The 12727-nt window shown below is 38.4% G+C and overlaps 1 protein-coding gene across 3 annotated transcripts in view; it reads left to right on the top strand.

The window, feature by feature from the left end:
• Window positions 1–12727, top strand: part of MORN1 (MORN repeat containing 1) — a 130324-nt gene that overhangs the window by 102290 nt on the left and 15307 nt on the right. For all 3 annotated transcript variants that reach the window (XM_030537661.1, XM_030537660.1, XM_030537662.1), the window contains one exon: window positions 11667–11740. In XM_030537661.1, coding sequence (XP_030393521.1) covers window positions 11667–11740 — 74 coding nt within the window. The remainder of the gene's footprint in view (window positions 1–11666; window positions 11741–12727) is intronic.

Below are 12727 nucleotides of genomic sequence, written 5' to 3'. Positions count from 1 at the left end.
CACTGTCCCTGGGATAAGAGAAAGGGATTTGGACCCAAGAGGAGGGGTTTGCTAGCAGACCCGGGAGATAGGAGGTTAGCTAGAAGGGTGAGGAATGCGAGCCTGGGATAGGCAAAGTACAAAGTAGTCCATGGGAGCAACAGGAAGGTTTGTGCTAGTACAGATCTTACCTGCTGGAGATACAGCCCCTGGAATGGAACCCAGCGTAGAGGGTAGACCTGGGTTCCCCTGCCAGCCACTGAATTAGTGGCACAGTCTGGGTAGTGAATCTGAAGACTGTCTGGGTCTATTTGTTCTAGCCACCAAGGGAGTGGATTGGCGAAAGCAGTGGAACTGCCTGGGATGGTGGGAAAGACTGATAATGCTCTGGAATGGGAGGACTCTTGTGGCTTGTCTGGAGGGCTAAGCCATGAAGACTGAAAGAGTGAGACAATGGACCAATGAACCACGAGAAGAGGGTGTCAGGCTGGTAGGGCTAATCACCAGATGTGGCCAGTAGGAGGTACCACCTGCAATGAGTAGAGGCTCCTGTGACAGGTGCCGAAATACCTTTGAAAAAGTGGGCCTGATCCTCTCTTGGACTCCACGTGAAAAATAGATATGATATACTTACTTACTACACAATGGTTTTTGTTTCTCTGTCTGTAAAATGCTTTGAATCCTTGAATGAAAAGTGATGGGTGAATGCAAAGAATTATTATTTATTAAGAAAGCTGCAGTGAATGCCCTTTCTTGAGAATTGGTGTTTGGATTCTTTTCCCCTTGTCAGTTATGTTCCCAGAAGCATGGTAGGATTTTTCAGAGGTTGTCTCGCAGTCTATCTAGCCAAGCAGAATATTTTGAAGGGCACTCTACTCCTGGCAATTTTGTCACAGCTTCCAAACAGATTCTGCCAAAAAGGAAATTGTAGGAACTGCTGTTGTAGATGGCATAGTCATTGGTTTATAACAGGGAGTCAGTAGCAAGAATTCATTATATATTCATGCAGCTGCAGATAAAGAGTACCTGAAATTGGATGTCCTGCTCCAGACATCTGTGGTCCTGCTTTATTAGATGTCATTAGTATCATCCTGTGCTAGGGGCTGGAATTATTGCACACATTATAACAGGTGTTCTCAAACTGGGGGTTGGAACTCCTCAGGGGGTCACGAGGTTATTACATGGGGGGTCGCGAGCTGTCAGCCTCCATCCCAAACCCTGCTTTGCCTCCATTATTTATAATGGTGTTAAATATAAAAAAGTGTTTTTAATTTATAAGGGGGGGGTCACACACAGAGGTTTGTTATGTGAAAGGGGTCACCAGTACAAAAGTTTGAGAACCACTGCATTAGGGCATCTAATTTTTCCCCCCCTACAGAGCCTTGGTTCTGTACAGCAGTTGTGACTAGCAGTTAGAGCAGTAGACCTGGAACCCAAGACTCCTGGGCTCTATTCCTAGGTTTGCAAACCTGTGCAAACATAAGTCGTTTAACCTCTCTGTCTATTTCCCTCTCTAGAAATAATAACATAATAAATACCCACCTCAAGGAGAGATTGAGGTTTAAATAATTATAGGTGATTCTTTGTTTAAAGGCCTGTTATAACTCAAAAAAGAGTAACCAGTTTTGGTGAAACTTTCAAAACCATTCCCCCTACCCTCCCATGAGGAAATGCACCTTTGGACTGAGATTAGGCGCAAGAAAGTTAATCTGTAAAGGAACATTATTTGGACAGCAGTGGTTTTCAAGTTAAGTTCCTGGCTACTGTGGTGTCATTCTCTGTGGCAGAAAAACTAAGATGTTTATTAGCTAGAGGGAGATTTTCAGCAGCTTTAAGAGGAGTTAGGCACCCAATGGGAGATGGATGCCTAACTCCACTTAGTACCTCTGAAAATCTCTCTCAGCTATCTTCAAGAAGTGGTAATTGTTTAAAATGTAAACCAGACAGTGTGGTTATGTTTTTGAACAATCTCTTTCTACTTTTGGAATCTGACATCTAAATATTAGCAGGTCACCTTTTAAGGATCACCACAATGGAGGATTCTGCCCCTGATCATTTGGAGCTGGCAGTGCTGCAGCTCTGAGCATCAGTAGCAATGTGTTTGCACGGTGTCGGAAGTCCTGGCTCTCCATGCCAAAGAATTATGTTTGAGGATGAGGGCCAGTAGATTCACTGTTCAGTGTTACAGTTGTGCTGGCCCCTTCTTCCTAATTTGTTAACTTCGTTTGTACTTCTGCTTTCTTTTTTAAAGCAGGGCTTTGAAAAGTGCTCAGTGTTGGCTTAACCCTGTTCCCACTGATGTCAATGGGCTGTTTCTCAATGTCTTGGTGAAAACAGATTTAGGACTTCTGGAAATTCCACCCCAATTATCCCCACAAAATAGCCTTCTAAAAGAGATACAGTATACCCCTTCTCCAAGGTCTCTGGCCTGCCTTCCTCACTCTGGGGTCACTTGGCCCCCAACTTTGATAGCTAGTACCTTTCATCTATGCAGGATCTTAAAGCTTAGCTACATTTCAGTGCTTGTATCTCTGCAGCTCTAAAAGCTTTCTGCAGTCTTGAACCTTTGCCTTAGCTCACAGCTTCCACTGATGGGAATCAAGAGGGTTGTGTCATAATATGTACCATGTCATCCACACACATTTTTATTCTTCCCCAGGACCGCAATAGAGCTCAGTGTGTGTGTGGAAAAAGTTTTATGTTACAGATTCTTTACATATTGCCCAACAATCAGGTAGTGACAAGTTTAGGCATTTTGAATATGACGGCAAGAGCTTTTAGAATTGGGCACAAATATTGATAAGTGTGTATAACCACCAGTATCTATAGTCTAGCTAGGAGGTGCAGAAGAGGCTTACATAGCTGCAGCATTACACCAGGATAGAAAACTGTCGGGAATTGCCATAAATGTAGTTGACACCCCACAATACATACTGAATTCCACATAGGCTAGGAGTGGGACCTGTGTTGGATACTGTTGACAGATAGACTGTTGCATTTGGTTAGATGCAGATATGTAAATTAATCCATTGCAGGAACTAATTAAGATTTCTGTATCTAACCAAATGCAATAATGTATTTGGAGTGTGCTTTAGCAGGCCAGGAGGAACCAGACTCTGCTCCCATTTATACCTGTGCCACCAAACTGAAGTCAAATTGTGATCCAAAGTGACTTCATTGCAGGGGCACTCCAAAGATGAGGTAAGAATCTGACCCAAAGTCTGAAGTGAAAGCAATTCAGTTTCATTAAAATGAGCTGCATAGTGGAAACCAAAGTGCCATGTTAATCCACAGGCAGTTAATTTTCTCATTGACATTCTCTCTAACTTGAAGGAACCACTCCTTCTCAAATGCCATCCATCCTAATGGAGATCCAAACACTCCTAAGGAAAATGAATAATTTTAAACTGAAAATGTACAAACTACATCGTGAGCAGTGCAGAGCATATTCATGTTTCTAAAGTGTATGATGTCATTTCATTAGCTTGCAGCTGTAAAACCTTATTTCCTATAATTCTTTATTTTCTTCATAGATTCATAAACTCTGGGACTGGAAGGGACCTCAAGAGGTCATTGAGTCCAGTCCCCTGCCCTCATGGCAGGACCGAATACTGTCTAGATCATCCCTAATAGACATTTATCTAACCTACTCTTAAATATCTCCGGAGATGGAGATTCCACAACCTCCCTAGGCAATTTATTCCAGTGTTTAACCACCCTAACAGTTAGGAACTTTTTCCTAATGTCCAACCTTTAGATTTTGTTTATTTGTAAATGTAGCTGTATGCAGCTCTGGACATATATACTGAAAGTAAATTATAAAACATACAAACTAGGAGTCAGGTTGTGAACTAATCCTAAACTTGATGGCTCTGAATTGCCACTTGCAAGTCACCTGACTTAAATGGCATCCATAGGGAGTCTCCTGCAATTCCCTGATTCAGTGCTGCGTGGCCCTAACTTTATAGATTAATACCAATACCTTGAATCTGAATTTTTTGTACTTGTGCTTATTCCTTTTCCCATCCTACAATCAATTAGCCAGTCTATTAATTTGCAGTTCATACAGTGACATACATTCTAAGGCCAGAAGGGACAATTGTGATCATCTAGTCTGACCTCCTGTAGAACTCAGGCCATAAAACTTCCCCAAAATAATTCCTAGAGCTGAGCTTTTAGAAAAACATCCAGTCTTGATTTTAAAAGGGTCAGTGATGAAGAATCCACCAAGGTTCTACATTGCAAGCATCTGTACACAAGATGGCCAGATCTTCAGCTGATGTAAATCAGCATAACCCTATTGGAGTCAGTGGAGTCATGCTGATTTATAATAGCTCAGGATCTGGCCTATTGGGTCTAATTAAAGCAGAAACCTAGCTACTATGGAGAATAGTCAGAGCCAATCAAATCTGCATTTTTACAGGTCTGCGGGTTACATTTTCAAACCAGTGTGCAGGGAATTATTTGCACAACTCTTGTTCCCTGAACACAATGTTGAAAATTTACCCTAAGTGTTTCAGTAGCCATCATCTGTGAGGACTTAGAGTGCCAGAGAGAGAGGTCACAACAAAATAAAAACCTGCCCCTTGAAAGATTTAACTTGAACCGCAGGGAAAGTTAAAAGTGGAATGCAGATTTTTGTCTGTTGTCGTAAGGGAATTGATAGTTTACTCAGATGAATTAAGGCAATATTATTCAAAGCTTTATAGGCAAGTACTGTACAAACATTGTGAAAGCAATTAAATATCTAATAGCAGCCCAATTAAGTTATTTTTATTAATAGATGATGAGATATTGGTAGAGTTTATTTGTAGCCAGCGGTTTAAGTACATCCTAAAAGGTTACATACTGTAGCAAAGAATTTAAGTAATCTAGGAGGGTAGCAAACTATGCTTATAAATAATCATTCAATCTGGATTTTTTTAAGAGGCACAAATAAAAATGAAGCATTCCGCTAAGAAATTGGCAATACATTGACTCTCAACATATACTTTCAGCTTCAGAAATGTAATCTACAACGAAAAACCCAAGAAAAATTAACATTAAAATTATGAGTTGGCTAAAAGAGTAAAATCATTGCAATCCTTTAAAAGGTTCCACAAGGGTAATGGTATAGCCCAATAGCCTGCGCCAGTCTGTGCAGTCTGATCTGAATAAACCAAGATGTGTGGTCTGCATGCTTGTTTGTAGTCACATTCAGTTTCAACACAAGTTAACAGTGAATCTTTATCACCTTTCAGTTTGCTCCCGTATCACAATGGATACCTGCTTTATGAATTTTTTGCAGTATTTGCTGCATGACATTTTCAGCAGGAGACAGCATTTGGAAGACTGTTAAGTATTGACAATCTGCCAGTATTCAAATTATTCTGTTTTACATCTCTCCTGATAAAGCACCTTAGCAGGTCAAAGATGGCCCCATCTAGTCAGCAAGGGGTTTTCTGCATCGCTGTGATAATTAAGATTGTGTTTCCAAATTAAAACACCCAGAGGACAAGTTGAAATGATGAAGAGCACAGCTGAAATACTGAGCCCTTTAGGAATCCAGAGTGTGTTTGAAAACGATCACAAGAACACCTGCTTATGGTTACAAACTGAGAACCTGATCTGTACCACTTACTAGGCTCCAAGAGGGCTTGTCCTAAGTAAATTCAAACTGAACAAGGCAGTCCCACAGAGGCCTCCAAACCAAAAAAAAAAAAAAAAGCAGTTAGTAGTTTCTGGGTCAAAAGTTGCCAATAGATTTTAGGGATACATTTTCAGTGTAATACATGGGAATAGTATGAATATATGTCATTAACAAGTAAAACGTATTGTGTATGCATAGTAACTACTATACAACACTTTATGTTTATTCCCTAGTAACAGCAGTAAAGACAATTGCTTCCCTTCCACACACATTCATAAGTCACTCCTGATCTGTCACAGAGCTAGCTCCATTTTTCAGGGTGATTTAACTACACTATCTGTTAGTGATTTCTTATGACTTCTTTATTTTTTTAAATTATTATAAAATATAAATATTGCTATTAAACCACACAGCAAATATCTTGACCTAACAGGATATGTGCAAAAGCACATGTAGAAATAATGTACATTTTGACAATTTGCCATAATATTAAAGCACCAGAGGACAAGTATTTATGGTGGACCTAAACCTGTTGATGATTTCACTTGAAGTTCATTCTTCACTGAAATTGAAATATTTAATCTAGGAGGAGAATAGCAAATTTAGCAGGCTTAGCATTAGTTGGATCACCATGGAGCAAGAAGTGGTTTCTTCAAAACCAACCTGGCTTTAATGGGAAATCACTGATGCTAGACAAATTTCCAATATTAATTCCAACTGGACATCAAAGAAGTATACTTTCTCAGCAGTGTGTGGGAGATGTGTAAAATCCATCATATCATTTGTTGTTGTGATTTGTATGTGTGCAAGCTGAATGCTTATAAAAATTTAACCCAGAACATTCAAACCATGTCTATATCAAAAGTAAAAACAAAGCTATTCAGAATCATATTGTCATCTTGGGGTAATGCACGGAAAGCAGCAGAAGATGAACTTAAAATAACTGCCCAGCTATTTACCTGTTCAAGTCCACATATCAGATCCTTTGATTTTCAGAGTGTGTATTGATGACAACAGGGATAATAGAATAGAACCATGCTCTTACACTCTGCAATTATGCAGAATTTAGGGATACTGTTGCTTTTCTGCAGAAGTGGTGGAAGCAAACGAGTCCTGTTTCTAAAAGGAAGAGTGCTCAGAAATTTCCCCAAAGGACTTTTATATCATCAATTTTACAAGCATCTGACTCCATTGACATACATGGGGTTTCACCTGATTTATCTCTGTGTTACTGAGATGAGAATTAGACTAGTTATCTGTACAACTATTCCTCATCTTTGGAGAAAGATTCTATTTATATTATTGGTGTTTTCCAGAGAAGTGATCCTGCCTTGTAAGGGGCTCAGGGTTAATCTTTTGACTTTATGTTTCTGCCCACCAAGAGAGAATCCTCCTATTTGGGACAAAGTTTGCAATGAGTAATGCATCAAACTCAGTTTCTTTGTTTGTTCATGGAATATCTGTGAGCAGATTGTGATTCTCACATGTATTTGCTGCTTGAAAGCAAAGCGTTCATAACATTTTTCTAAAATTATTTAAATGTCTGTAGATTGTTAACACTTACGTGCTTGAACTGTGTTCCTTAGTTATAATTGGCCAGACAAATCACGTGACTTAGCTTCTGCTCTCTGCATAGATACTGGGAGAAGCACTCTCAGCACAAATTTTTGCATAACTGAATTTAAAATTCAGTGTCAGTAAATACCTGCCAGACATGACTCTGCCATTCACTTTCAGCAAATGTTTGAGCCAATACCACTGAGTTGCTCGTAGTAGGAAAGTTAACACCAAAGGAGTGTGTGTGGCCAAAGTGAACTCATTTAAAAATCTGAGTGCAAGTTAACTGAGTGCAAGTTAACTATATCTTCACCTAACTCAAGATATAGTACTGGACCTGAAGCAGAAATGACCCCATCCCTTCTACCCAAGCTTTTGCTTATGGGAGAGTCCACACAGGAAAAAAACATTCCCCCTAGAGAAGCTCTTCTCAGCCACAGTGAGCGAGTGAGGGCTACAAGGGATTTGTACCGCCATTCTCTCCCATCTCCATCGCTCATGTGTACAGTTCTCTCAGGCCTGAATTAGGTTGTTTTTGTTGTTTTTAACTAAACTTGGTGCCTTGTTCTAATACCTTTACTGTGCTGTATGCAATGCATTACTACTAAAGTTCTAACAAACAAAGAGGGAATGATACTCCAGTTCTAATTAAAGAAATAGGCTTCTATTGCTAACAGGCTCTTTCCCTCCGCTCCAGTATTAAGGATCAATGGGCTGTCACATGCATGTCTTTTTAATACATGCCAGCTGAGATGACATTAAAGTGATAGAATGATCACTATAATCAATGCAATTCAAAAGAATTTTGTGGCTTAAACATGAACTTGACTTTCCTCTGAAATTCTTTCTTTAAAAGTAACATTATCGGAACAGCAAAGTACAAGGTTGCATTTTGGTTTGAAAAAAAAAATCAACCTTGGGATGGCAGAATTAAAAAAAAAATCTTCATGTAGCTGTAGGTTTTCTTATTTAACTTATATTTTAAAGCAATTCAAAGGACCTCTGTATTTATTCGTAGTGCCATACTAGACTGAATCAGAAAAGATTCTCTGGTGGAAGGAAACCATACTGAGCTGCCCAAAGAGAAGAGCTAGCAGAGGAGGCATCCTCAAGTTTTTATTTCCATAGTAGTGGTGTATTAAACCATGCAAATTGACACTGCAGCACATAAAAATTATTCATTCTACTCCAAGGCAGCTGTAATTGATCTTTCTTTGCCTTTAAAACATGAAAGTATTGCTTGCCTGAACGGAATGAGCATGTGTGTATTGCTGAATGCCGATACAGGTAATACCAAACAGGCTTATCAGTGTCACTTGAAATTATAAGCTAGTATGTTTTGGCCTCTCCATAAGCACATTCTCTTTGGCCCTGTACAAGCAGATGCATCTATTAAAGAGACAATCATGTTGATGCTGCAGTATACAATTACAGCACGGAAAACAAAACACAAAAGGAACAGCTTAAATTTGAGCTAATGGAATCCATACATACCATTGTTTTCATATTTTAATCAGTGACTTTAAAATCTACTTACATACAATGCTTTTGAACTCTTTTTTTTGTTCTGAGTTTATTTTTTCAAAGCCCTAGAGGTTTTGTAAAAACTCTTAGGATTCTTGTAAACCCTTTTATTTCTCTTAAAATTGGCAGACTGACAGGCTTTAGTTATTCTTAGTGCTAAATTATTTATCTTCCTTTCCCCTCCTAGCCCTGACTTCTGAATCTTTAACTTGACTCTTGGGCTATATCTGGGGCTTTTTTCCATTTAAAATAAAGCAGTTTTCATCTTTTGTCTTTAATTTTTTATCATGAAAATTGTACATGCAAAGTTTGAATATCTAAGTATCTTAAAGGTGCAGTGTCTGGATTTTTTTTAAGTGTCATTTTCAGTAGACAAACCTTACTACATAAAGGACAATTTCAAATTTAACTTGTTCATGGCAGCTAGTTCACCATCTGAAATCATTGCAGCAGTTGAAATTTTTTAGGACACCAGTACCATTTTATATAATGTATACTAGATCAGTCCCAAGGCTATTTCCCCACAAGTCATAAATAAGAAAAAAAGTTACTAAGCCTTTCTTGACAGTATGTATCTTGATATTGTATGATGATAAAACAATAGAATTTGCTATGCCAGAACATACATTTGATCCTTCAAATCCAGCATCCTGCTGAGCCTATTGTTACTGCTCTACTTAGTTTGAGCATGTCACTGGGAAGTGATTAATATACTTTAATGAGACTTAAGCACATGCCTAAGTACTTTGCTGAATAGGAATATTATTACTCAAATGCTGAAAGTTATGTACTTTCCTAAGTGCATTGCTGAACTAGGGCCCTAATGACTTCTGGTGGGGAAGTAGGAGCACATAAACTCTGTAGAAGCAAAGATCTTTTCCTGCAAATGTCACTAGTGTTGGAAAAATAGTAACCAGAAATACAGAAAATATTAAATAAACATAACTATAACCTAAAAAACAGTTTTTCAGAGTTAACCATAGATGTTGATGGATTTTAATGCATATAGCTCCCAGTGCACAAAAACAGGAATATAGCGTACTCCCTTGAATGTAAATAACATATTTAGCATTTTAAGGTAGATAGTTTTCTAGTCTGCGGGGTTATATTTTACACTTGTGATCAGTGCAAGACCTGTTAGGTTGATATTTTGAAGAACTGTCTTACTTTACTTATATAGCACCAAAAACACAAAGTAAAGAATGTAAGAGCAACACAGACAAAAAATATTAAATCTCTTTTTGGCGGTAAGAATAAGCATTGCCAAAATACATATTATTTGAAGAATTCCCCCAAATCAGAAACACATATTGTCCAGATTAATAGAAAAGAAATGGGGTATTTTGTATTCTTAGCCTAACCCCTTATTTACAGTTATCTTAAAATATTCTGACATTTAACACAAATAAACTATTAGTAGGTTTCCAAAGCAGAGATCTTGGGTCTCTCTGGAGTTGCTTGCTTTTGGTGGCAGCTTGTTTTTAGATGATTCTGGAGCTGGTGTGGATTCTGAGTTTTGTTTGGAAGTTGGCATTAATTTTGTATGTAAAAGTGCTACTTCTGGTTATATAATTTAGTCTGGAGGTGAGCTATGTTTTTTAGGTTAGTTAATGAAACTTGTGTCTTCTTGGCTACTTCAGTGCTTTGCTACAAATCTTCTAGCTACTGCTCTCCAAGTTTTTTAATTGGTAGGAAATTTAGTAGCTAAGACCCTGATTCAGCAGAGCACTTAATCACATCTTTAACTTTTAAGCATGTATTTAAGTTTAGCCCTATTCAGCAACACAAACTCCTATTGACTTAAGTGTGACTTAAATATGCTTAAGTGTTTTGCTGAATCAGGGTCTAAATTAGTTGCTAGTTCTAAGTCTTTCGTCATGTTACCCCATTTTGTTTCCTTTTCAACGTGTAGCATGTCCATGTGCAGACTGCCAGTTAGGGCTCTGATTCAATAAAGCAAGAAAGTACATGCTTAAGTACATGAATAATCATATTGACTTCAATATAGGACTTACACACCTCCTTAACATTAAGCATCTGCTTATGTGCTTTCCTGAATAGGGATGCTTTCCTCAATCAGGGTCAATATGCTTAAAATTAAGCATGTGCTTAAGTACTTTACCGAATCAGGGTGTAAAGAATCACATACATTTGCACATCAGCTAGATCCTTAGTTGGTGTAAATCAGTGGAGCTATAACTATTTGCGCAATCTGACGGTCTGGCTCTATGGGTCTGATTCTCCACTGCCTTCAACCTTATGCATTCATTTACACCTGTGCAATGTGGGCACTTTGTGGGAATTGAGTTACTTTGGTTAATAGTATATTGGAATCATCAACCACTTTTAAAGGTAACCTTGCAAAGTGCACGAAGTAAAACTTGAGGTACCAACAAATACAAACTGAAAGGATCAAGTGTATCAGGTATGAGCTCTGTTATGAGATAGCTGTAAAGTGGTAAAAGCATTCTGAAAATCAGTGTGCACATGAGCCTGTGGGGATTTGATCCTTCATTATGGAAGTTTTGGTAATTATTTCAGTGGGAGCAGGATTGGACTTGTAAAGCACACCTTTGCTTCTGATTTCCTCTATCCAGTACTGCCTTGATGCTCAGGCCAAGTAGAGTATGTGAGACTAATCGTATTAAATCTAGGGTTTTTGTTTTCTTTTAATGTTCTTATTTTTCCCAAGTCTTGGAGTGTCTCCTTGAAAAGTGGTTCAGAAATGTAAGTTTGATTGATGGCTATTTTGATTGCTCTATATGTGAACATACTTAAGATGGAGATATGTGGGTGGGTGTTTCAAATGCTGCTAGTGGATATGCTATAGAAAAATTAAAACCTGGATAAAGCAGTAGTAAGTCTATTGTAACAGACAGTCCTGTATCTTGTAATGGTGGCTATCCAGCTCTAATTTCTGAGTATCATTACCAGTAGAAATGTTGTGCTAGCTATGCTTTTTTCCTGTGTTCTGCAGGTCTGAAGTGACAGCGAAAGAGTGTAAGTCAAAACAGGATCAGCACTCCATGAAGAACTCTAGGGTATTGCCAGGTAAGGATTTCTAGCTGTCTGCGTTACCAAACACATTAAGTGAAGTGTTTTGGAAGCTGAGTAGCAGTATAATGTCAGGATCAAAATAACTAGGTCATGATGATGATCATGACCACTTGTTTTTAGTACATTTTCAGACCATTAAGTGGCAGGCTACTCCTAATTTCCTAGGGCTTTGTTTTAAAACACATAATATCTTCAGCATTTTGTCTATCAAAAAATTATAATAGTTTTGGGTTCCTCCAAAGTGAATCATGATTCTCTTGTTCTTAAATCACTGTTTGTTTGGTGTCCTCCATAACAATTATGATTTATCTTGGATCTGGTTATAAGCAAGGTCATGGAAGCCTTTTAACTTCACACTCTCAGTGACACCAAAAAGAAAACAGAATCACATATGGAAGGGAGCTCTCATAGTAGGAGCTTACTTTAAAAAAATTCAGTGATTGTGGAGGTATAGCAATAGCATGGTGATAGACCAGGAAATCTGCATTTGAAGAAATGTTTGCCCTTTCAACCACACTGAAGTAGAATAAGCAATGTATTCTGCTATCTCATGATCTCCTGAGAGATCAGATCTCATGATCTCTTGGGGCTAGATCCTTAGCTGATGTAAATAATCTAGCTGAGTTGAATCAGTGGATCAACACCTGTTTACACAAGCCATGGAGTTGGCCCTTGGTGTCCAAGGTGTGTTGGTACGGTGACGGGAGGCAGCACATTATGACCTCCCGATTGAAGGTAAAAGATTGAGGAAGTGTCTTACTGAGATTGGAAAAGATGAGAGAGACTTTTTTTTACATATGCTGTAGATAGTTACATTTTTCATGTTAAAAACCAAGTATTCATTATCGTATCCATTTATAAAAACTATTCTTGTGAGTGTTCACCAAAAAGATTGTTGCTATCCTAGTACTCTCACTCTTCTGCTGAAAGTGAAAGATGCTTCTGCAGTTCCATGCTTAAAGCTTCCCAGGCACAGGGACT

The sequence above is a fragment of the Gopherus evgoodei genome, chromosome 18 (genome assembly GCF_007399415.2).
Source record: "Gopherus evgoodei ecotype Sinaloan lineage chromosome 18, rGopEvg1_v1.p, whole genome shotgun sequence".
NCBI classification, from domain to species: Eukaryota; Metazoa; Chordata; order Testudines; family Testudinidae; genus Gopherus; species Gopherus evgoodei.
The sequence above is the reverse complement of the archived record's forward strand: the minus strand, read 5'-3'. Positions and strand labels throughout refer to the sequence as shown.